Below are 22,843 nucleotides of genomic sequence, written 5' to 3'. Positions count from 1 at the left end.
GATTTGACGTTTAACCTGATATCAAACAGGTGTTTTGTGTCTTGCCGTTGCGGATGCTGCATGAATCGGTTGAATCCTCCGGTCGTGAACATCATTTTTCTGGGGGGAGTTTGGGAAAATAACCCAGAGAACACAGAAACCCCAGCCACTCTAAGATAATGAAAAGAAAAAGAAAATAAATGAAAAAGAAAACAGTTATTAGAGGTGATGGGAGCTTCACTCAGCGGAACCTCAATGCTGTTCATAAGAGTTTTCTTCTGGCACAGCGCGAGATTAAGAAAGTATATCCTCTTTCCGAGACATGTATCTGCCATTCTAAATCTTAAAAATTAGAAGAAGAGCTTTATTCCAGTCCTGATACCACTTCTAAAGCGATAGATATCGGTATTTTATTTTTGTAGAATCAGTTCTCGTTTTCCTTTGGCCTTTGTTGGGATCATTATTTCTTGGTACTTCTGTCCGATGTGGTACTCCTGCAGAGTCAGCCCCTGTTTGATACATATTATTTTGCATGGAGTTCAGCAAATGGTGCACTATTACTTGCAATAGGAGGGGTACAAACGACAAAGACTTGTTTGAAGAGTTTTTCACTTATATAGATCCGAATAAAATATTTCGACCCCACAACTACCCTAAGTGGTTAAGTGTTTACTCAACCTTTCAATGGCTCTCCATCACACTTCCATCCTGTTTACCAACTTACTTGAGAGGTCCTTGACATGTGTTGTTAGAGCCTGCGAGTGACGCAGCTTCCCTAAAGAGATGGCACACTGCAGTTATCAAATCTATTCGCTCTTCCTGTGTAAGAAAAATGTATGAATTCAGTAATTGGCCTTGATTGAAATGAAAAATTAGTACAGTGATATCATCTTCACGCAGTTGGCTCACCAAATTAAAGGAGCTTTTAGTCTTACAGAAGTCTGAGGTAGATGTGGGAGGCGCGTGCTCGTCAGCCATGAGAATATCCTGCATTGAAAGAAAGGAAATTAAAATGACTGAAGGGGAAAACACCCAAAAAAAAAGAAAAAACTGACGGTGTGTTTAGGGTAAATATATGTGAGAAGGGCATGTAAAAGCTAACATTTCGGCCAAAGAATATTATCATATAGGTAAGTTTGACTAAATTGTCACAACATCAATCGGAAAGAACCCTTATTTTCCGTTTTCTGATGAATGACTCGCCTCATCGGGAGCGTGGGACACACAGAGAGTCCGAAACGTTATGGAGAGTGTCACATGGGGACCTAGTTAAGGCCTAAATCATTAGTGAGTGATATTCCATTGCCAAGCTCAAAATCTACCTCCAATGCCATTTAATTGGAGTTGACTTTTTAAGATTCAACCGTTGTGTAAAAGAGAGGTTTCTGTACCTGACAGAAGATAATCGTGATATTAGCGTTCTTGGAAGTGATGGCTGTTAATAACGTTTTTACGGCTTGGACGAGATTGTTGTAGATCTAAAAAAAAATCTGTTGTTTTGAAAACGCCCTATTGAAGCAGAAAGCTCTCGTGAAATGCCGAGAAAGTTTGTGATGCTAACCTCGTTAATCTGAAAACCAAACAGCATAGTGACAACTTTTAATAAAACAAAGAAAAGATCTTAAGATATAGTCTATTCATACCATCTTCCTCCTACTTTGTAAAGTTAAATCGCGTGAAAGATCATATTAACTGCAGAAATACAGTCGTTCTGCTCGTTTGTTTGTTTCTAATTACTCGTTAGTTACGCAGTGCGAGTGGACCATAAATTCCAAATACACCAGTTAGAGATTCTGCGAGAAGCTTAACTGTCAGTTAAAAAAAGATAACAGCAGCAACTTGATTGTAAAATAAGAAGGGGTGTGGTCGTCCTATATTAACAAAAAGTAAAAAGACCAGTGAGCCAATGATATGAAATAAGTTACAATACACAACGCCCACAAATAAATAGTTCGCAAAAAATCACAAACCAGATTACCAGCGAAGAGGAAAGAGAAAAGAAATGAAAATTTTTAAGCGTTTTTAAGCGTTTCTACCAACTTTGCAAGAGGGTATAAAAAGGCAGGTTACCTTTTGATTGAAGTAATCAAGAAGACCTTTATATTCACATTTACATGTCTCGTATAAGAGTCTCCACATGGTTGTATATGTGCCATAAACACACTCAAACTGAAGCGTTCCTGAAAAGACAGTTACATGTGCAATATCAGGAACGACCTAATTTTCTTCTTTGAATGAAACAGCCACCTTTCACAAATTCCGCAAGAAAAGGTTAGATCCGAAATAGCAATCTTTCATAGACCCTCCGAAAAACTGTCCAGTGTCCCATTTAAAGCCACAAAACATGTTCAGTGAAACCAGGTTTAACTGAATGAAAATCAGTAACAGAAAACGACAAACATCAGTTCCAGAAACTCCTACGAAAAAGAAATTTAAACAATGTTTAATAAAACAGGTTTGAAACGTGTTTTCTCTTAGGTGTAAAGGTGATAGGAAAGTTAAGTGTAGCCTTTGTTTGCAAAATATCACTTTCGTAAAACGCTACCGAAAAGTCTTAAGGATTAAGCCGTGTATGTGTACAGGTCAGAAACATTTCATATAGCTCTCTTTGAGACGTTTAATAGAAAATATAATAACATTTTCTACAATAGCATTATCCGACATATTTCATTGACCTTCTTTCATACTTTTAGAAAGGCATATAAACTGCAATATATTTTTTGTACAGCAAAGGAATTCTTAAATTGGTCAATTTTTCAGTGCAATCGTAGTCTTTGCTATTCTTTTCTTTTACCAATAAAAGAGAGGCTGATAGAAGGGAAATCCCCTTTGCTCTTTTTCTGGTAACGAAATGGGGAAGTTATAATCAAAGAATGAAACACGGGAGAGAAAAAAGTGCCTTCCAAAGGATATTTGGAATGATCGGGGTGCGGAAGAAATACACCTAAGATTGAAGTGATTACACTTGGTTACCGCAGAAATAATGAAAATCACTGATACTCCACATGGATCCATTGCAGAACACCGTCGTATTTCCTTTGCAGAATAAGCTGATCTTGGTAACTTAAGAGACATCATATTTTTCGAGGCACAGTAACCTAAAAACAGAGTTACAGCGTTAAGAAAAACTCAATAAAATATTAAATCAGCTCCCCGGCAATCCTCCTAAAAACATTATTTTTACCTCTTTTTACAGCACTAAGGTTGCCACAGCTCTTCCTTTCCTTAGGATCTCATCGCGATCTTCCACACAAATTATGCGGTTACACGACAAAACTTTCCGGATTCAAAAGTTATCGGATTCAAAGTTCCCTCTTTAAATTCCGGATTCAAAATCTCCGGAGACACGACCAAACCGGGGAGTTCTTATTTCGGATTCGTCCACTTTTGTGTAAACGACAACATCAATCCAGTACTAAAACGTTTCGGATTCATTATGAATCCGGAAAAATTTCCTCTAGTGTAAACCTAGTCTAAATGGGAAACAACATAACTACCCAGTACTACTTGGAGTTTCTCTTTAGGGTACAGAAAGTGGAGAGAGGTTTAATAAAGAGTAGGGAGGAAGCTTACTGGATATTTGTGGTTCTACATGGGACGCTCACTGGAGGAGTTGACTTACGGAGACGGGGCTACACTTGTATAAACAGTTGCAGTAAGACAAAAACAACAGAACGAATCAGGCAACTTTTCGGCCTCTGAGACGGCGAAGTCTTTTATTTCTTTCGTCCACCACGTTCTCTGAGTTGTAGCTGCACTACACTGGCTGGAGTGACATTGTAATATGCCAACGAGTTGGAATCTTTGATGAAAATTCCCTAAAAGAGGCAAAAAGACATATTTGAGGATTTACAGAAAATGAGAGACGAATTGGCACATTGAAGTTCGTCCTGTGCCAAAACTTTGGATAGATGTGGTCGAAAATAGAGGGAAGTTATTGCAAGGTTGACAAAAACCTCGCTGCTTTAAACCGTCTGATCTGCTTTCATCCTTAGTTCTATTCTACTCTGCCACTAGGAATATTGAAAGAGAGACTAAAAAACACTTCTCTTTCCCGTCAAAATTGCTAAATTGTAACGCTGATATGACCTGTCAGATGTATGCAACACAAAAAAATCGTGTTTAAATTTCTCCCATGCTTCACAAAAACGAATGTACAAAGAATGAAACAAAAAAAAAAAAAGCCTCAGTAAGCACTTGACCTCAGAAAAAGAAAGAAAAGAAAACAAGCGAAAACAGTGGACCTTTCCGGCCGCATTCTCAGCCAAAGTAAACAACTTAACTCTTCGGCGACTTGTTTCTGACACGAATTTCAGAATAAGGAATTGAATGAGAAATTGAACGAGTAAAACAGTTCAAGGGAAGTGAAAGCAGCCATCTTAAACCAATTCGCTTTTAGTCCCGGCCATGAACTGTTACGCAAGTGTTTGCTCTTTTCTCTTAAGTCAATATTTGTACTTGAGCAGACGTTAATAACTGTATGTCTAGTCGTAGGCGGATTGTCAACGCGGTGAATAAGCTTCATCACCGGATCAGTTTAAAGAGATAAACCTGCTAATCTGTCGCCTACTAAAACTATTTGGGAGGTCGCACGAGACTTCGTGACTTTCACGTTACAGTTGTCAGATGTAAGGGCGTGCATGGCGTATATGGTCAGAACGTGGAGTTTAATAATTCTACTGTAATTTATCCATGAAGATTTTTAAGAGAGGTCAACAGTTCGCACAAAAAAACAAGATGGAAATTTTTCTTGACTTTTGCTTGAATCTACTTAAAAGCCGTGACCCACGAGAGCACCGTGCACATTAGCTAAGTAATCTACTAAAAAAACACTCTAGGAAAACCTGATGTAGCAGAATTTCACTAAAAACCCTGTCATATCCTTGGTAACGGTTACCTTATTGAGTTATCTACTCTAGCAAATTTCCTTGTTATCACTTCTTATTCTTGAAAGGTCTCCTCGTCGAAAACCTGGTATTAGACGAGCCAACTTACCCAAGAGAAACTTGATTTTCCATCTATGCAGTCAAGAAAAACTTGCTCGTGTATAAACTAATAACTGTTTTCCTACTGTGTCTAGCTATACAGAGAGATTGAAAAAACTCTCACCCCAAGCTGCAGTTTCTGCTTTCCAGCTGGCATACCAGTAATGTCGTGCAGTTTAGCCTTGATGACAGAAATCTAGCGAGAAATAAACAAAACAAAATAGCACTGAAAAATTGTTAGGAAAAATAGCAAGGTGTAAGAAATTAAAGCGGTCAGGAAAAAAAAAGATGAAGCTAGCACTGGGAAAGCTGAGGTTTAAATTTACAGGGTCTACTTCCCAAAATAGTCCTTTTGATGAAAGTTAAGTTTTCGAATTATTCTGGGTTCTTTTGCCACCTTTCTCGCGCGGACATGCACTTCTCTTGGTACCAGACCCACACTTCACTCACCTGATCCGTCAACGGCAAAGTAAGACGAACTGTGCTGCCGTCCAATTTCCACTCGGACTTATCGGGCATGTTAGGGATCTGGACACCAAAGGTGACCGGGTTAGGGTTGGAGGAAAGGAATTGATCCTCAGGAACAAGATTCGCTTCAGCCGGCTCAGTTCTGGACTTCTTACCAGCTGCGTCATCTCCGTCCATATCTCGCTTATTGAGCGGGGGAGGTGCAACAGGCGGACTGGGATTAACAAACGGCGGGGGCGGCATGCGCGGGAGACCGCCCGGGGGTGGAGGGGGCGGTATACCTAAAGATAAAAAATGAAAGTAAGAAGTTGTTGGAAGGTTTTTAAGAGTAGACGGAAAACAAAGGCTGGAAAAAAGAAGAAATCAATGCACACTGTACAAGACAGACACCTAGAGGTGCTTTCATATAGCAGTCTCACAAAGGCAGGGAAAAAGAAAGAAAAGTGAGCAAGCTTTCATTAGCGCTCCTGTGAGAAGATCTCGTGAAGCCTGGAAGAGTCAGGTTGGCCCGTCTTGCTTGATAGCAGGAGGTTTAAACCTTCCATGGGTTTCGCGAGTGCGATATTCTGGTGAAGAAGCGCTAATGCGAGCCCGCGAGCACGCTATCCCAGAGGTATCACAGAAAATGTGTCAATTACTGACTGGTGGTTTTAATAAATGCGTAATGGAATCGAGTAATGGCTTTCTTTCACCTGAACGATCAAATAAAGCTCAGTCGCTAAAAATATTTAAGAAAGGATCAAAAATAGTTGTAGATACCGAAGATTTTCACCCGTCATGAACAACAACCCAGAAAAACGTAGATTGTAATTCCTAAACATCTCATTTCTGGAAAATCGCCCCTGGACAGACGACTTGGTACTTTTTTTGGATGCTTTGCTCATTAAAATTCACTTCAGTAATCAATGGTGCTTACCCATAAACTGTGGTGGTGCACCAGGGGGAAGCATGGGTGGAGGTGGCGGTAGATTCATCATCGCGGACATAGGGGGCGGAGGTGGCGCTCGTGATGCGGCCATCGTACCCAGGGAGGGAGGGGGCGGGATAGCTGTGGTCGGTGGTAACGGGGCATCGGGAGGTTTATCTTGCTCTGGTACCTTTGGTCCGATTCGTTCTCGTTCTTCTGAGGGCCTGAAGGGCAACATAAGAACTGGGAATAAGTACTTACATGTATGGCCACTGTCGCTTCGAAGAACACGATATCAGCAAGGATCCATGTGACCATGGCTGAACCGTTTAGTTAAAGCTGTGACCCAGACTTGTAAAATGTTCCTTAGTGTTTTTTCCTTGAGGGTCCTCTTCGCCGACCAAATTAACAATAGCTCGGATATTTGTCCGCGGACATTATCTTTTACGAGATGAGGATAGTTTTCTGAGAGCGAAGTTTGAAGAGAACTGTGAGCTTAGAGGAACAGATAATGTCCAAGGACAAAGATATGAGCACATGTTCGCGCCAACTGGAGGCTACTGTGTTTAACATCCTTTTAAATATTTTTCGATGCGCGGGAAAAATGTCTACCAAAACCCCACATTTTGCTGAGTGGGATGTTTATTTGTCAGTGTTATCTGGTACGCCTTTCATAAACAAACAAACATGTCCAATCTCCTGTAACGATGGCTAAACGCTGTCTCTTCCTGAATTAAAAGTTTGCTAACGAACGCTTTTATCGTGTTAGAGGTAAGGTGTGAAAATTGGGAATATCACTCGACGTATATCCTCGCCTTTTCACCAGATTTAACTTAGGAATATTTGGTCTCGCAAAGACCAATCGCACGCGAGCAAAAATTTTCGATGGATTATTTTAAGCAATCATTGGATGAGGTTGAGCAAGATTTCATGAATTATCAAAACCGAGGTCTGAGGTATCTGCGGAAGCCAAAGGCTTCGGCAGATAACACAAAAACGAGGTTTGATTCGCTCTCGCAAACTGTTGCTTCTTGAAACAACTTAGATGTCCGCTGACGGAAATCTTGCGCAACATGGAGCACAGAGTTAAGACTTAGTTCATACTCACGTGAGTCCCTTCGATTTGTGTATGGCCTCGATCTGTTGTTCAATTGTCACGCCTTGTTGAGCCAAGCGTGACGTGGCCGCCATGGAAGCAGTGTGACCATCCCATGTGACCTTCTCTGGTTTTCGGATGTCTTCTTCCCCGATCTTCTTACCGATGACAGTTTCTTCGTCACCAGCTCCAAAGATGTCGGTACGGCGCTCGGCCAGCTGCTTCAGACTGCTTCCAATTGACATACCTGGCAGACAAATGGAAGTATGCTTTAGGCATCCAAAGAAATTCAAAATGGCCAGAATTTAGCCAAGACTTTGTCTAGACTTTGTCATGGTCAATAAAACACACAGAGAAAGAGAGAAGATGGAGAGGTTGTAAAAGGAAACAAAAAAAAAAAAAGAAAAGAAGACTAGCTAACAACTTGGACGGAACAAGCTTGATAAACTTCCAGACGCCAAAGATCAAACGAACGTCGATTCCACTGAAATTGTTTTGGGCTTTGGAATTTCACCGAGACGTCTGCTCCGCGAGATCTCGCTCGAGAAAAAAAAAATTACCTTCTTTCCAAACTCGTTTTCGACTCTATGCTCTTCGTAATCATATTGTTTTCAGGCACAATAATTAATCTGAAATGGCCTCACAGTGCCTTCACACAGGCGTCTCAGAAAACAGACTTCCAGTCAATAGTCTTTTCTAAAAGTAGCTTTAGTAACACGACCCTCCCCCCTCCCTTTCTATTTTTCTTGTTTTAACCTCATAGCGTATTCACACCAAGCAGATTGAATGACCATTAGCAACTCTTTTACCTTCGGCAAACACTTGTTCCTGCTCTTTCTTCTCCTGCATCACCCTGTCTCTCTGCTCCCTCCAGCGTGGATCCAACAGACTAATCTTCATGTGCTCAGCCATGTTCTCTGCAGGGACCCGCTCGCCTGTGATTGGTGAGATCAGGAACTTGTCCGTCTGTGCCAGGGGTGCAGGCGCTTTAGGAGCCTTAGGATCATAATTTCTCCGGATTTGGATGTTCGATCCAGGGGCCGTGGGAGGTAGGGGCGGTTTGGGGCCGGGCTCCGAGGGGATCGGTGGAAGAGGTACCTCACTGATGTCTGTGCTTTTCTAGAAGATTAAAACAACATGGCCGTCATGGTCTTTGCAGAAGAGTCATAAACGCTAAAACAAACACACTAAAAGCTTTTGCGGACAACCTCGTATGCGAACAACTCTTCTCCCATTTCATCTGGCGTAGGACCATCATCCTACAAACAGTAATGATAAACTTTTCAGTTTTGACCTTAAAAAGCACATGAAACATTAAAGCAACTATCAAATTTAAATTTATCACAACCTACACACCTGAACTTGTTCATAGCGCTCCTGTGCCAATATCCTGGCTCCAAGCTGTTCTCTACTTACTGGTGGAGGCAGGTTGGCTAAAATAACGCAACACAAGGATCTTAATAAAAGAAGCAAATGTTTTGAAAGAGTAATGCTTAATTGCAGGTGTAAATGGTGCTTTTCTGTGAAGCTTTTTGACAGCTTTCCCCTTCAGCAGCTGTGAAACTAGGACAACTGCAAATTGTAGCTGTCTCTACTGACAACCTAAAAACAGCATTTTTTCAAAAACATCACTCACTTCCTGTGTTTCTTAAATCAAACCATGAACACTATAACTCTCAAAATCTGAATGTTAAACCTCCCTTCTAGCTACTACATGTTTCCCTGTAAATTAGTAAGACAATTTGGTAGTACACCTGGACATGTAGATCAAGATAACAAATTCGAACAGACGAGTTTGAGTAATGGCTCCCAACCTGTTTGCTGGATAATGTATGGATACCAAAGGGAGAAGTTCTATGTTTGACACTTCTGAGATTTAAAGGGTTCAACCCTCGTAGAATTGTAAAGTGAGTATATTGGCTCATATACCATAATGGCTAAACCAATAAAAAGTCTTGAATTGCACTATCCAATGATCAAGTTTTTAATAATGCATGGATACCAAAGGGAGAAGTGGTGGATGTTAGACACCTCTGAGAGTTAAAGGGTTCAGCCCTGGTAGAATTGTAAAGTGAGTAACCAACCTGTTTCGTTGTCTTTGAAGTCCACCGTTTCCACCACAACAAAGTCATGCCAGTCCACTGATGCAAATGCAACTAAATTTGAAGAAGGAAAATAATCAGTTTAGGAATAGTTCATTCCCATACAATTGAGCACTGCATATCAACTTTAAGCCCGCAGAGAAATTTTAAGGAACACACACACATAGTAATTACCCCGGCTTGCAGTTCACCAAGAGTAAGAAAAGATTTCATAAACAAGAGAGGCTTTAATAACTACCACACTCAGAACAAATTACAAGTACTTCACATAAAAATGCAACAAAAATGTAAAATTCTTTGAAAAAAGAACTTTATGACCACAGTTGGATCTAGAACAGAAACCAAATGCTCAAAGAGAACCACACCCTCTAGGCTGTCTGTCCTTCAAACAACATGCACATGCACATGCACATGTACATGAATATATCTTTCAAAGAGTCACATAATATGAGTGAGTTGCACTGACTTGCAACTTTCAAGGTGCATCAGAATTGTGATCATTCTTGCAAAAGTTTACAAAAATGTTTCCATATAACAAGCTATTCCTGTCATTTCCCAAGTTTCAAAGATTTTGAGTTTCATGTTGCTTTCTAAAATATACCGCTATTGTTAATCACAAAGATACCAACCTCTTTCTTTTTCTTTTTCATCCTCCAATTTCTTTTTTTCTCTCTCTTGCTGCTTAATCCACTCCACACGATACATGACACGATCCAGAATCTAAGAAGATGCAAAGTATGTCAGCTACTCTGAATGATAACTGGAATACAAAAAAACCTTGTCCACAGACAGACTGACTGTTTTCTATTAATTACACCAAGAAAGCCCACTGATGTATTGAATATGCTAGTGAATATAACTGATTATATATGAGAGGAGCCTGTCTCCTTTCCAGTTTTTATGTGGTACATAGAAATGTAGTGTATCATAAAAATGTACCCACCCCACCCCCCCCAAAAAATAAAAAATGTACAATATGAAAGAAAGTTAACTTTCAGACATTTGAACTACATATTCCTGGGTGGAAGATTAATATATTGACTACTAATTTTCACAAACGAAAGAGGATTACAATTCACTTAGCAACAAATCATTGTTAAAAAATTGATATAAACTCTATTTAAGTGTAGTAGACTTTTGTGATACCTCTTTGGGTTTGTAGGCATCCTTTTGCAACTTCTCTTTGATATCACTTGGGGGAATTAAGACCTGATGAGATGAAAGATTTATTGAACTTGGTTACAACACCTACTGCAGTACATGAGTGTGTTTGTGTGAAAATAGTGTGAAACAAAACATCACTAAACAAGTCTCACCTTCGTATATTGTTCCACAAGCTTGGTGAAGTAGTTGAACAAACTGTGCTGTGGCCGTAAGAAGTCAAACTGATAGTTTCTCTGCAATAAAAATGACGATTGTGATTGCAAGTCACAAGGGCTGTTTCAAAAAGCAACCTACATGTACAACTGTTAGATATATCATTATTTTTCATTCTAGTAAGAGAAGTGATTCTCTCATTATCATTATCACTATCATTATCATTCACCCGCCTCCCAGTTAGCTCAATTGGTAGAGTGCTGGACTGTTGTGCGGGAGGTTGTGCGTTCAAATCCAGCTGGACCAACACTCAGGGTCTTTAAAAAACTGAGAAGAAAGTGCTGCCTTTGTAATAATATCTGCAAATGGTTAGACTTTCTACTTTTCTTGGATAGGGACGATAAATGGAGGTCCTGTCTCACAAGCCCTTGTATGTGAAAAAAAAAAAATTGTGGGACATTAAAGAACCCACACACTGTTCGAAGAGAGTAGAGCACATAGTGCCCGGTGTTGTGGTCTATCTTTGTGTAGTGTCTATCAAATTGATGGGGGTACTACGCCTTTGAATGTTGTATATTAGAAAGGGCGCAATATAAATAAGGAATTCATTCATTCATCATTCATTCAGTGTATTTATACTGATCACTGGTTTACGCCAACCTTTTCCCTATGGATCTGCTGATTGTTCTTTCAATTGATCAACTATAATTCACTTACACTCTACTAAATGAAAAATATAATAATTTTAGCTAGTGCATATACAACTGAATTGTCTCATGATAGTTAAGTGTCTTATGGCAAACATACTTGCTCTCGGTTCATGAGATTGGTTAGGAGCTGATGCCCATTCCTTGCCACAAACTGTGCAGTTAGTTTTACAATATTCCTGTGAGTTTAAAAGGGATAAAAAATGATGACTTGCAATTACCATGAAAGACCTACATCTATATCAATACTCTACACTGTCTTCCTGTGTTTTTCCTTATTTTTGCTTTTAGAATATGGTGTTGAATCAAAAAGTATTCCCAGGTTGATATTATCATAGAATTCAATAATTCCCAATACTGTAACAGTATTCAGTACACAGATTATAGTTGAATTCAACTTTACTAATTAATACATGTAAATAACAATTTTTATAACATAAGCAAAGTAAAGCGCGTGCTTTGATTGGTCAATTTAGCGTCCCCCATTTGCCCACGGGTGTACGCTGCTGATGTGAGCAAATGCAAAGACTATTTTTCCGCGCGCACTTGTTTTATCTGGTCGCGTAAGATTTGCTGAATAAAAGGGAACTCTTTAGCTACAATGTATCAATGTTATGTTATAAAACAAATGGTAAACACCACAGCGTACACTATTGAGTTATGGATGCACTTGGGAGGTTTGCTAAGCACTCAAGAAGCTAGAGTTGCTCGAGGCGATAGCCGAGAGCGACTCTTACGCTTCTTTCGTGCTTAGCAACCTCCCGCATGCATCCATAACTCAATAGTGTACACTGTGGTGTTTACCATTTGTTAAATGGTAAAACACAACCAAGGTTACTGATTTTACACCCAGAGAATTCTAAAAAAAAAAGAAAAGGAGTTAGCATATTATGAAGGTATTTTATTACTCACAGATCTAATGCAGATATGGAAGGTGGATCAGCCATAAATTCAAACTCAGGGGGAGGTTCTTTGGGTACAGGTGGCTCTGAAATTGCCACTGGTATCTGCATCAATGGTTTTGGCTGAAACCAAACACAAACAGAGTTCAAATGATGGAAATGTGAACAGTAATGCATTCATCCATCTTTGAGCATGCTCAAAAATTGACAATGGATATAACCATCTAACGTTTTACCAAGCTGCAACCATGTTGGTCATCTGGAGGCTGGAAAGATTTAGTTGACACAACTTGCTGTGCAAATCACCAACTTGAGCCCCAAAACTTTGTAATTGAAACTTTGGAGAATTGAGTATTCAGTTTCACTCCAAGACTGTAAGACTGTGTTAGTCACTGTACAAGTGACTAACACAGTAGGCTGTAACAACCAATTCTCAAGATTAATCCACAAAAGATCTACACTATGTAGCTTTCATTTGGAGAATTTGCTCTCAGATCTCAGAAGTGAAAGAGTCAATAAGGGTCATAAAGATCCTTTAAAAATGTTCCTACCTTTTGTGGAACAGGAACTGCTGGGATGACCTCCGGTTCTGATAAATAGTTTATGATCAATTCAATGCATTAAAGTATCACAAAATTTATTAATTATATTATAGCAGACTAAACTACATGTCCATGTATGACAAATTAAGTTCCAAAGCAATTACAGGTCCAAATCTAGTTTGCTTTGCTGTTGTTAAAATATAATCACTGTTATATCGATCTACACTGTATCACTGGCAGGGTAATAATTATTTTTCACCGATTGCGTGTTTAAAAATGCAAAAACAATTATTTTTTATCAAATGCATATAGAATATCCAATACCCAATAAAGGAAATTCCACTTAGTGTGGTTTGAAATGAGGGAAGAAGATAACTACACACTATGGCAGCAATCAGAAGATAAAACCTTATGAACTAGTTTGAAGTACAGATAAACAGAAGACATAGATATACTGTACAAAAAAAAAAAAAAGAAAGAACGAAAATGTAAAAACAGTGGGACCAATGTGTAGAAAAAAAATGGTCCCAATAATTCCAGGTAAAAATAAGTGTAGGCAGAGTTGGCTCTTCTGGAAGGAAAAAACTAAAGGGTCCACAGAAAAACCCTTGGCAACAAAGATACATGCAGGGACCAAAAAACTCAATCAATGTGAGACCCTTGCTCCAAAAATCGACCTGGATCAGACCTGGGTCATGTCAATGGAATGTTACAACTCTTCTTACTGCACCATCCAAGCCCTCTTCCAAAGACAAGTTCATACTGTAAATGGTTAATTCTGCATTACCGCATATCATAATATACCTGTTAAAATATAATCACTGTTATATCGATCTACACTGTATCACTGGCAGGGTAATAATTATTTTTCACCGATTGCGTGTTTAAAAATGCAAAAACAATTATTTTTTATCAAATGCATATAGAATATCCAATACCCAATAAAGGAAATTCCACTTAGTGTGGTTTGAAATGAGGGAAGAAGATAACTACACACTATGGCAGCAATCAGAAGATAAAACCTTATGAACTAGTTTGAAGTACAGATAAACAGAAGACATAGATATACTGTACAAAAAAAAAAAAAAGAAAGAACGAAAATGTAAAAACAGTGGGACCAATGTGTAGAAAAAAAATGGTCCCAATAATTCCAGGTAAAAATAAGTGTAGGCAGAGTTGGCTCTTCTGGAAGGAAAAAACTAAAGGGTCCACAGAAAAACCCTTGGCAACAAAGATACATGCAGGGACCAAAAAACTCAATCAATGTGAGACCCTTGCTCCAAAAATCGACCTGGATCAGACCTGGGTCATGTCAATGGAATGTTACAACTCTTCTTACTGCACCATCCAAGCCCTCTTCCAAAGACAAGTTCATACTGTAAATGGTTAATTCTGCATTACCGCATATCATAATATACCTGTAACACATACTGTTCATTCTTATGATCCTCTTTTTCTTTTCAAACTATACAAGTGGACCTGATGTATCATGTTCCTATCTCTCACCTTTGTCATCCTGATCTTTAATTTCTGTAACTTTTTGTTGGAAGTATGCATGGTAGGGGTCTCCAGGATTCAGGAAATTAAACTTTGGATTGTTTATTTCATTCTGTCTGATTCGCGATTCAAATTCAGGTCCTGCAACAAACAGATAATATTGACACAATAATTACTTACACAATCTACTTTTCTCAAAGCAGTATAATCACCAAATGTAGTGGTTTTAGAATGGTGAAAAGTGACTGGAGGATGTTCTCCATATTGCAGAACAAAATAACTCACTGCATCAAAATTTAGCTCTATACCGTATTTACCCGTGTATAATGCGAACTTATTTTTCCCGAAATGAACACCTAAATTCGAGATGCGTATTATACACGGAATCCTTTGTTTAGGCTGACGCGACATTAGAATAACAAAGACACATAACCGTGCGATGTAATTGGTCTTTAATTTGAGGGTAAACTAACCTACCAATGACATGTTAACAATTTGGATCCTTGAATAAATTTAACTAAGTATTTAAGCGAACAGCTGATCAACAAAACAGTTACTGTAATCTTGAGCAATCAAACGTAAACATGACTACAAAACTCGCCGGCACCAAGCGTCAAAGTTACACAGTGTCAGATAAGTTACGAATCATCAATTTCGCCGAACAGCATGGAAATCTCGCTGCTGAAAGAGAGTTCGGAGTATCTGAAAGTAATGTTCGCTTATGGCGGAAGAGCAAGGAAAACTTGAAAAAGATGCCTCGGTTGAAACGAGCAAATCGTGGCAAAAAAGCTGCATGGCCAGAACTTGAGGTTGGTCTCCTCGAATGGATCACAGAGAAACGGAACAATGGTCTCGCCATTTTACCATCGCTGGTGAGGCTGAAGGCCCTCGACATGGCAAAGAACGAGAAATATGGGATTCCACAAGGGCAGTTTAAAGCAGGCAACCACTGGTGTCAGCGTTTCATGAAGCGTAATGGCTTGTCTCTTCGCCAAAAGACAACTCTTGCCCAGCGGCTTCCAGATGACTATGAGGAGAAAATCGTGCGATTCCACCGCTACATTATCGATCTTCGCAAAGAGCACAATTATCCTCTTCATGTTATTGCTAACATGGACGAAACGCCACTAACATTTGACATGCCGCCAAATCGAACCATCAACAACTCGGGAGAGAAAACGATCAAGATTCGTACTACGGGTAATGAAAAGAACCGCATTACAGTCGTGTTGACCTGTGCTGGCGATGGAAGCAAACTGAGACCGATGGTAATCTTCAAAAGAAAAACTCTCCCAAAGGTTGCCAACAAGCACGGAGTTGTAATCGCCGCTCAAGATAAAGGTTGGATGGACGGTGAAGGAATGAAAACATGGATCGACAAAGTTTGGTGTTCGAGGAGAGGTGGCCTGGGGAGAAGAAGAAGCCTGCTTGTTTGTGACGCGTTTGAAGCCCACGTGACCGAAAGAGTGAAAACAGCACTGACACGAGAAAACACGAACTTAGCAGTAATTCCTGGCGGATTAACCTCGATCTTGCAGCCGCTGGATGTCTCTTTAAACAAGCCGTTTAAAGATGGTGTTAGAAAGAGGTGGATGGAGTGGATGGCGGAGGGAATCCATGAATTTACAGCGAGTGGCCGCCAAAAGAAACCATCCGAGGAACTGATCCTTTCGTGGTCGCAGGAGCATGGCAGGACATTTCCGAAGAAATGATTGAATCCTCATTTCTAAAATGCGGGATCACCAACAGCCTTGATGGATCCGAGGACGACCTAGTTTACGAGGCCAACGATGACTGCAACAACGAGCTCGATGACTCGTTTGCAAGAGAACTGTTCCAGTCAGACTCCGAGTCCGAGTTTGAAGGATTTGATATGTGAAAGATGTTGTAACCATCATTTCGTTAGTTTGCCAAGTTAATTGAAATAAATAATGTTATACAATTTTACCTTCTTGTTGAGTAGTTTATTTTTCTTTTTTCTCAAAATTTGGTCTGAAATTGGGATTCGTATTATACACGGGCCCGCATTATACACGGGTAAATACGGTAATAAGCTAAAGGATACCTGCATTTTGATTGGTTCTTATCTATGATATGTTGCTGGACTACTGCATAGATGATGTCACCATCAACAAAATTTTACTTTTTTAAATAAAATAAATGGATTCCATGTTTTCATGTGCATGTATCTGTTCAGCAATGGATCACTGATGACACCACAAGCAACTGTGATAAGAACCAGTTCCTTGTTCTGGCCACATTTCAAAATCATCAATGATCTATTACTAAACAGATACATGCCAATGCAGAATTGATCTGTTAAACAGACAATTCTGCATGATCACCCTAGAATTCTACCATCTGCAATCCCTGATCACCACAAAGGATACCAGTTGCATTTTAGAATCATATTTTTCCCTGAACACTGTTACTGAACAGACAGAGCTCTATGCTGTGAAATATCTCTTTGGTAAGATGCATTTAAATCACACAGAGACAAATGCTGTTCCATTGAGTGTCAAAAACAATATGGTATTACATTGTTTTCACTTTGTTCTGTGACTACTCAAGAAAACTTGTTCCCCCTCCCAACTGATCTAGTCCAAAACTAAAACCAAATGCCAGCTGATCACCACATTTCCTTGAAGTAGAGCAGGTCAGTGTGGTGACTGTATGGTTCTTACTTAGAGTTCTCTTCTCTTCTCCCCTTGAGATTCTTTCCTTTATAGTGTCACATGACAGCAAATCAAAAGTGGATGCTCTATTTAGGGAGTTTTTTTGTCAAAACTTGTAATAACAAAGTAATTTATGGTCATCTAGCAAATCAAATACTTATGGACCAAACAAGACTCCACTCTTATCTGTCACACATTTACAACTATACACATGTGTATGATCCACACATGCAAATATAGCAAGAGTACCATATAACCCCATACATTAATTATGTATTCCACTTCTTTGTCTTTCACGACAAAACTTCAAAAACAAAGTGTACTAGTCTGAATGCATAATTGTGACCTCTCACGCGAAAACGTACACTAACGGCTATCCGTTCGAAGGCGTTTTGCCGTTCACTTGCCGTTCACCAGCCGTTCAAAAAAATTTGCATCCGTTCGCACGGCCAGGGTTATCCATTCAAAAAAAATTTGCATCCGTTCGCACGGCCAGGGTTATCCATTCAAAAAAAACTTGCATCCGTTCCCGCGGCTTGGGTTATCCGTTCAAAAAAAAACTTGCATCCGTTCGCACGGCTTGTGTTATCCGTTCAAAAAAATTAGCATCCGTTCGCATGGCTTGGGTCATCCGTTCAAAAAAATATAGTATCCGTTCGCACGGCTTGGGTTATCCGTTCAAAAAAAACTTGCATCCGTTCGCACGGCTTGTGTTATCCGTTCAAAAAAATTTGCATCCGTTCGTACTGCTGGTGTTATCCGTTCAAAAAAACTAATAATTATTGGTTCAGCCGGTTACCCCTCGGGAAAAGTAATTAAAATTCAACAGTTCGCACGGCTGGGGTTTCGGTCGTCCGTTGAGAAAAATCCTCAACTGTTGTTCATCAGTTCAGAAAAATGCTTAGCCGCATAAACAAGTTCTATAGCAGACGTGCTTTGAAGTTTGCAATTTTCTCTTGTAATATTTTTTGAGAAGAGTTTGTTCTGAGAGGTCTGAGGGCCTCCCCTTAAATAAGATTTTTTTTAACACCTTGCGGGTGACAGGAACTAAAGTGCGTATTCCGAAATGCTGTTTAAAATGAGTACACACATCAAGGACTGTGTCTTTTTCGAATCGTTCGACTTTGTAGATGTGGGTGTCCTGGAATGTTGTTTCCTTATCGGAAATTTCAGCCGTCAACTGAAATGAGCAATCTGTTCCTGGAAGTTTATAGCAATTTTTTTTTTAACTGTATCGATCTCGATCATTACATCATCTTGAGTGTTTTAGCTTGTGCCGCGCGCGTTGATTCGATCGTACATCAGTTCTTCAGGTTCAGTGTTGTAGCTGTTGCGGGTCGCTTTCTTCTCTTTATTTCAGTCTTAAAACGACCGATTTCACGTTAATGGAAGCGCATAATCGCATTTACTTTTTCTTGCTCCGTGTTCTAACGGATTTGATTTACTTCTGCGTGCCTTTGTAAAGCCTTGAATAAAATCATTGTCCGGTGTTATTTTGGCCCTCGCCCTATATTGTAGGGTTTCTGGGCATTTAGGCCTTTTACCGATGAACGTGAGCACGCCACTAGCCAACGCTTACACTTTGCCAAGTCTCGCAAAGGTTTTGGGAAAGGAATGAATACTTTCCTTCCCCTATTCCTCTAACTCTTTGAGGAGTTGTAGCAAGTTTTAAATTCCATGTAGTTGTCAAGACAACGCGCTTTAGAGTGGAAGTTGATTGGCTGAACTGAACGTTGCGTTACCTTTTGCAAAATATCAAACACCACAGTGCGTTATGCAAATTTCACTTGTGGCGAATGTTATGCTTTGACAAGTGTAGACACCGCTCGTTCTTACGCAAAGAGATGGTTTCGTCCACCTAAAATAACCTTAGTTCTCTGTATCTTTGTTACTGGTAGATATTTAACGAGAAATGTGCACAGGAATCTTTGATTTTGAACTTTAAAAAACAGGTTCTGAGTTAATGTCAGAAACGCAACCACAAAGTCGATATTCAGCTGAAAATTGAATGATGTTTGTTTTCTTTGCTCTGTGTCAAAGTAATCTGGTCGTTGATTTAAAATGGTTATCATCTTTACTCGTTCAACCGTTCAAAAATTTGCCACAGCCGTTCGGCCGTTCACCGTCAGCCGTTCAAAATTTTTCTACAACCATTCAGTCGTTCACTGTCAGCCGTTCAAAACTTTTCCTCAGCCGTTTACCGTGAGCCGTTCAAAAATTTTCCACAGCCGTTCACTTTGAACCGTTCAAAAATTTTCCACAGCCGTTCAGCCGTTCACTTTGGACCGTTCAAAAATTTTTTTCAGCCGTTCAGCCGTTCACTTTGAGCCGTTCAAAGTTTTTCTTCGGCCGTTCAGCCGTTCATGTTAGCCGTTTCAATCGCCTTGGCCATCCGTTTGTCATCCGTTCACTAGCCGTGCGTTTTGCCGTTCGAACGGATAGCCGTTAGTGTACGTTTTCGCGTGAGAGGTCACAATTAACGTATGGGGTTATATGGTACTCTTGCCCTCACGTCTACTGTTACCGTAGTGTCGATATACTGATACATGTTTATTTTATGTGTTGCTACTCACCGTTCCTGGCAACAAAGCTCGCAGTCTTGTCAACGATATCTGAGCCTTAAGTTAAGGTTTGCATGTATCTGATATAACTACTTTGAATAAAATGCTCTCATTACCGACCAGTTAAGAAAGAGCTTTGCTTCGTTCTGAGAAATATATTTACATATAGTCATGCACGTCAACTTGAAGTTCTGCACCACACTATATAGCAGCGTTGAAACTATCATCTGTCACAGGCCTTTTTCTGAAAGGACATAATTTTCATTCCGTTTGATCTTTCCAAAATGAAAGCAACGAGACAATATGATCAGTCTTCCTACAACGCGACGTGTAATTAGTGAAAGACGGAGTTGGAAACGCCTGACCGTATTCTCGCCATCAAGTGGCCACAAAACGTGGTCTACACAAGGAAAGATACTTCTCACCTCCGGCGGAGGGTAAATAACTCCGATGGCCGGCTTCCTGTGAGTAGAAGATTACTGCCACAACTCAGAACGCTATAACTCCTTCACGAGGCGGCCATCTTTCTGCATGACAACGAGGTCACCAAATTCCACACATGCATGATGTCGAGGCTATGAATAGCTGTCTTGCTCCAGACTTCTTTCGAGCGAATTTCCGCTATAAATATAAATAAGGAAAATTTTAAAATTATGGGATCCGACGTTCGATTCAGAGAAAGAGGGAAAATTATCGGAAATAAGGGAGAAAGGTAGTCGCTGCATTTTCATTCCTACTAAATACATTCTTGTTAAATTCAATCAGAATACAGAGAGGTCCAGCTGAGAATGTGACAGTTTTGAATCAAGAAAACGATTCACATTTTGGAAAAAAAAAAAAAAAAAAAGTACTGTACCCTACCCGAGTTTTTATGCAACATAAGGGTCAAATAACGCACTTGACACGTTTCTTTTATCCAAGGAAGCGAAAAGGAAAAATGCGTGGCTGCTTCAAAATAAATTCAGTGTTTTCAGGAACCACAGTGCTCTTTCGACCGACTTCTCATCTGGCTAAAGTTATCGAAAGTTGAATATTCCTTTCGAGCTATGGAGAATTCGAGTCAATGGAGGTTATTAATTTAAATTTCAGCGAACGTGGTTGAAGAACTGTATCTGGCAACTTTGCCGCGCTTTTGAGAAACTCAGGCATCAACATGGGCGGCTTATAGCAAACAGTAGAGCCAGTGATGACTCAAAATAAATACATGTTTACCACTATGCCGGGCAAAAAATGCCGACAAACAAGTCGCAATTGTGATATCATTCTCTGTTCTAATTGGATGAGTAGGTCGCTAGTAATGTTTTTTTAAGATAAATCACGACGAGCTTTTCACTACATCAAAAGTATCCAACCCCGAGATATTTTAGAAACTCGACTAAAAAATTCCTTATCTTCGGGCTTTATCCGATTATTTTGAGTGTACTTCAGACAAAGTTTTCTAACCATCACTTCCATTTTCATGTCTTCTAGTAAACACAATGTCGTAGAGATAATTTCGAATTAGCCGCAAACCGCGGAAAACAGCACGCTAAGTCAGACTTGCAAAATTTGCAACTCTAATGTTGGTAAATGCGTAGCATGTATCTACAGAATCATGCACAAGTTGCATTTTACACTTGAAGATATATTCGTTGTGCTCAATATATATTTGGTAACGGTATTGCGAAGTCAACACGTTTGAATGAAAACCATGGAGTACACAGCACGACTAATTTTGCATTCCTGCTTTTCACAAAGATTTCTTTCATTGGAGGCAAAAACGGCAGGTGTTCACCAATCTGTATAACAGATACTTGTTCCTGAATAGAAAGTGGTAAAGTGAATTAAATTTGATTGTTCGTGCCCTAATCCTCCTTTGCCTCCACTCATAATAACAAGAGAGATGGAGATTCATACGGTATTATTTCCTGTGGAACAAACTTCTTTGAACTACAAATGACGACGATTTCGTCGTAATTCGCCGTTATCTCGTGCCGAAGTCCGTGTTTATTCTCTCTTTGCTTACATGTTATAGAGTATCACACCCTTATCAAATGAGTTTTATCTTAAGATCTTATCTTCTGATATACCTAACATACACACTTGTCATTTGGGCTCAATAATCTTACATACATACATACATACATACTTTATTGCATAGCTCCCCCCTGGGGGCTCTTCCGCCATACATGAATATAAGATATTAAGTCATAAAAACGTCATAATAAGATAACATGATATTAAAAAAAAAAATAAAAAAAAAAAATTAGTTTATATACTAAAGTCACATGTTACGAATTAAGAATATTCTTAAAAATTTTCTTTTTAAAACCACTTAGGCTATCTGTGTCTCTGATAAATTTAGGTAAAAAATTATAACTTTTAGCCCCACGGAAGGCAAAAGCCCTTTGCCCAGCCGCGATCCTGCACTTGGGCAACGTAAGCTCGCTCTTCTGTCTGGTATCTCTTTGGTGAATTTCGGAACGTTGTTTAAATCGTTCACAGAGATAGTTAGGAGTCAAGTTGTTGATGCATTTACAAACCATGACTAAGTCATTAAAAAGTAGTTTTTTCTTTACGTTAAGCCATTTAAGGGACTTCAGTGCCTCTGTGATGTGATCGTACTTTTTCAAGCCAGTCACGATCCTGCAAGCGTAGTTCTGGACTAACTGAAGTTTTTTGATATTCTTATTACTTGTGTTGCTCCAAACTGTCGAACAATAAAAAAGTTTGCAAAAGACGAAAGCATTTATGAGGTATATCAGAGTGCTTCGATCCAGTAAATGTTTTATCCTATTGACTCTCGTTAATTTAAACATACAGTCAGATACCGTTTTAGTGATATGCTCATTAAAGTTAAGATGGCAATCAATGTGCACTCCCAGGTCCTTAACTACGGTCACAGGCTTGATTTCAGTTCCCAATATTGTGGCACTTGGAAGAGTGGCAGGTAAAGTTCTCATTAATGTTCGAATTAATCAAATGCTTAGTTCTGTATATAGACATGATTCCTCCTCAAAAAATTTGGAACTGAAAAGAAACGCAATAAGACAACGCAAAGTTTCTAGACAAGTTTGTTTTGTAAGCCTCATCAATATTTCACTTGCTGTTTGTAATCAATACTTA

General features: G+C 39.4%; 1 protein-coding gene across 6 annotated transcripts; it reads right to left on the bottom strand.

Annotated features, from left to right (window-relative positions):
* Positions 1-102: 102 nt before the first annotated feature.
* On the bottom strand, positions 103-20,290 carry LOC148735313 (splicing factor 3A subunit 1-like). Of its 6 annotated transcripts, none has more exons than XM_088753470.1 (19): positions 20,157-20,283; positions 19,751-19,789; positions 13,015-14,643; positions 12,474-12,586; positions 11,662-11,740; positions 10,854-10,934; positions 10,684-10,746; positions 10,167-10,257; positions 9,520-9,591; positions 8,792-8,868; positions 8,644-8,694; positions 8,245-8,554; positions 7,448-7,682; positions 6,349-6,563; positions 5,415-5,713; positions 5,089-5,160; positions 3,602-3,797; positions 2,953-3,077; positions 103-150 (listed from the first exon to the last, which is right to left on the bottom strand). In XM_088753470.1, the coding sequence occupies exons 4-17, from the start codon at positions 12,572-12,574 to the stop codon at positions 3,696-3,698; spliced, it is 1,848 nt and encodes a 615-aa protein (XP_088609596.1). In that variant the 5' UTR covers positions 12,575-12,586; positions 13,015-14,643; positions 19,751-19,789; positions 20,157-20,283; the 3' UTR covers positions 103-150; positions 2,953-3,077; positions 3,602-3,695. The 6 variants fall into 6 exon arrangements, with proteins under 6 accessions (XP_088609596.1, XP_088609595.1, XP_088609592.1 ...); XM_088753469.1 differs by lacking the exon at positions 103-150 and adding an exon at positions 1,563-2,396; XM_088753466.1 differs by lacking the exon at positions 103-150 and having other exon boundaries at positions 1,563-3,077; positions 3,553-3,797; positions 13,015-14,423; positions 14,512-14,643.
* Positions 20,291-22,843: the final 2,553 nt, after the last annotated feature.

This window comes from Stylophora pistillata, chromosome 3 (assembly GCF_964205215.1).
Source record: "Stylophora pistillata chromosome 3, jaStyPist1.2, whole genome shotgun sequence".
NCBI classification, from domain to species: domain Eukaryota; kingdom Metazoa; phylum Cnidaria; class Anthozoa; order Scleractinia; family Pocilloporidae; genus Stylophora; species Stylophora pistillata.
Note: the sequence above shows the minus strand (reverse complement) of the source record. Positions and strands in the feature narration are given on the sequence as shown.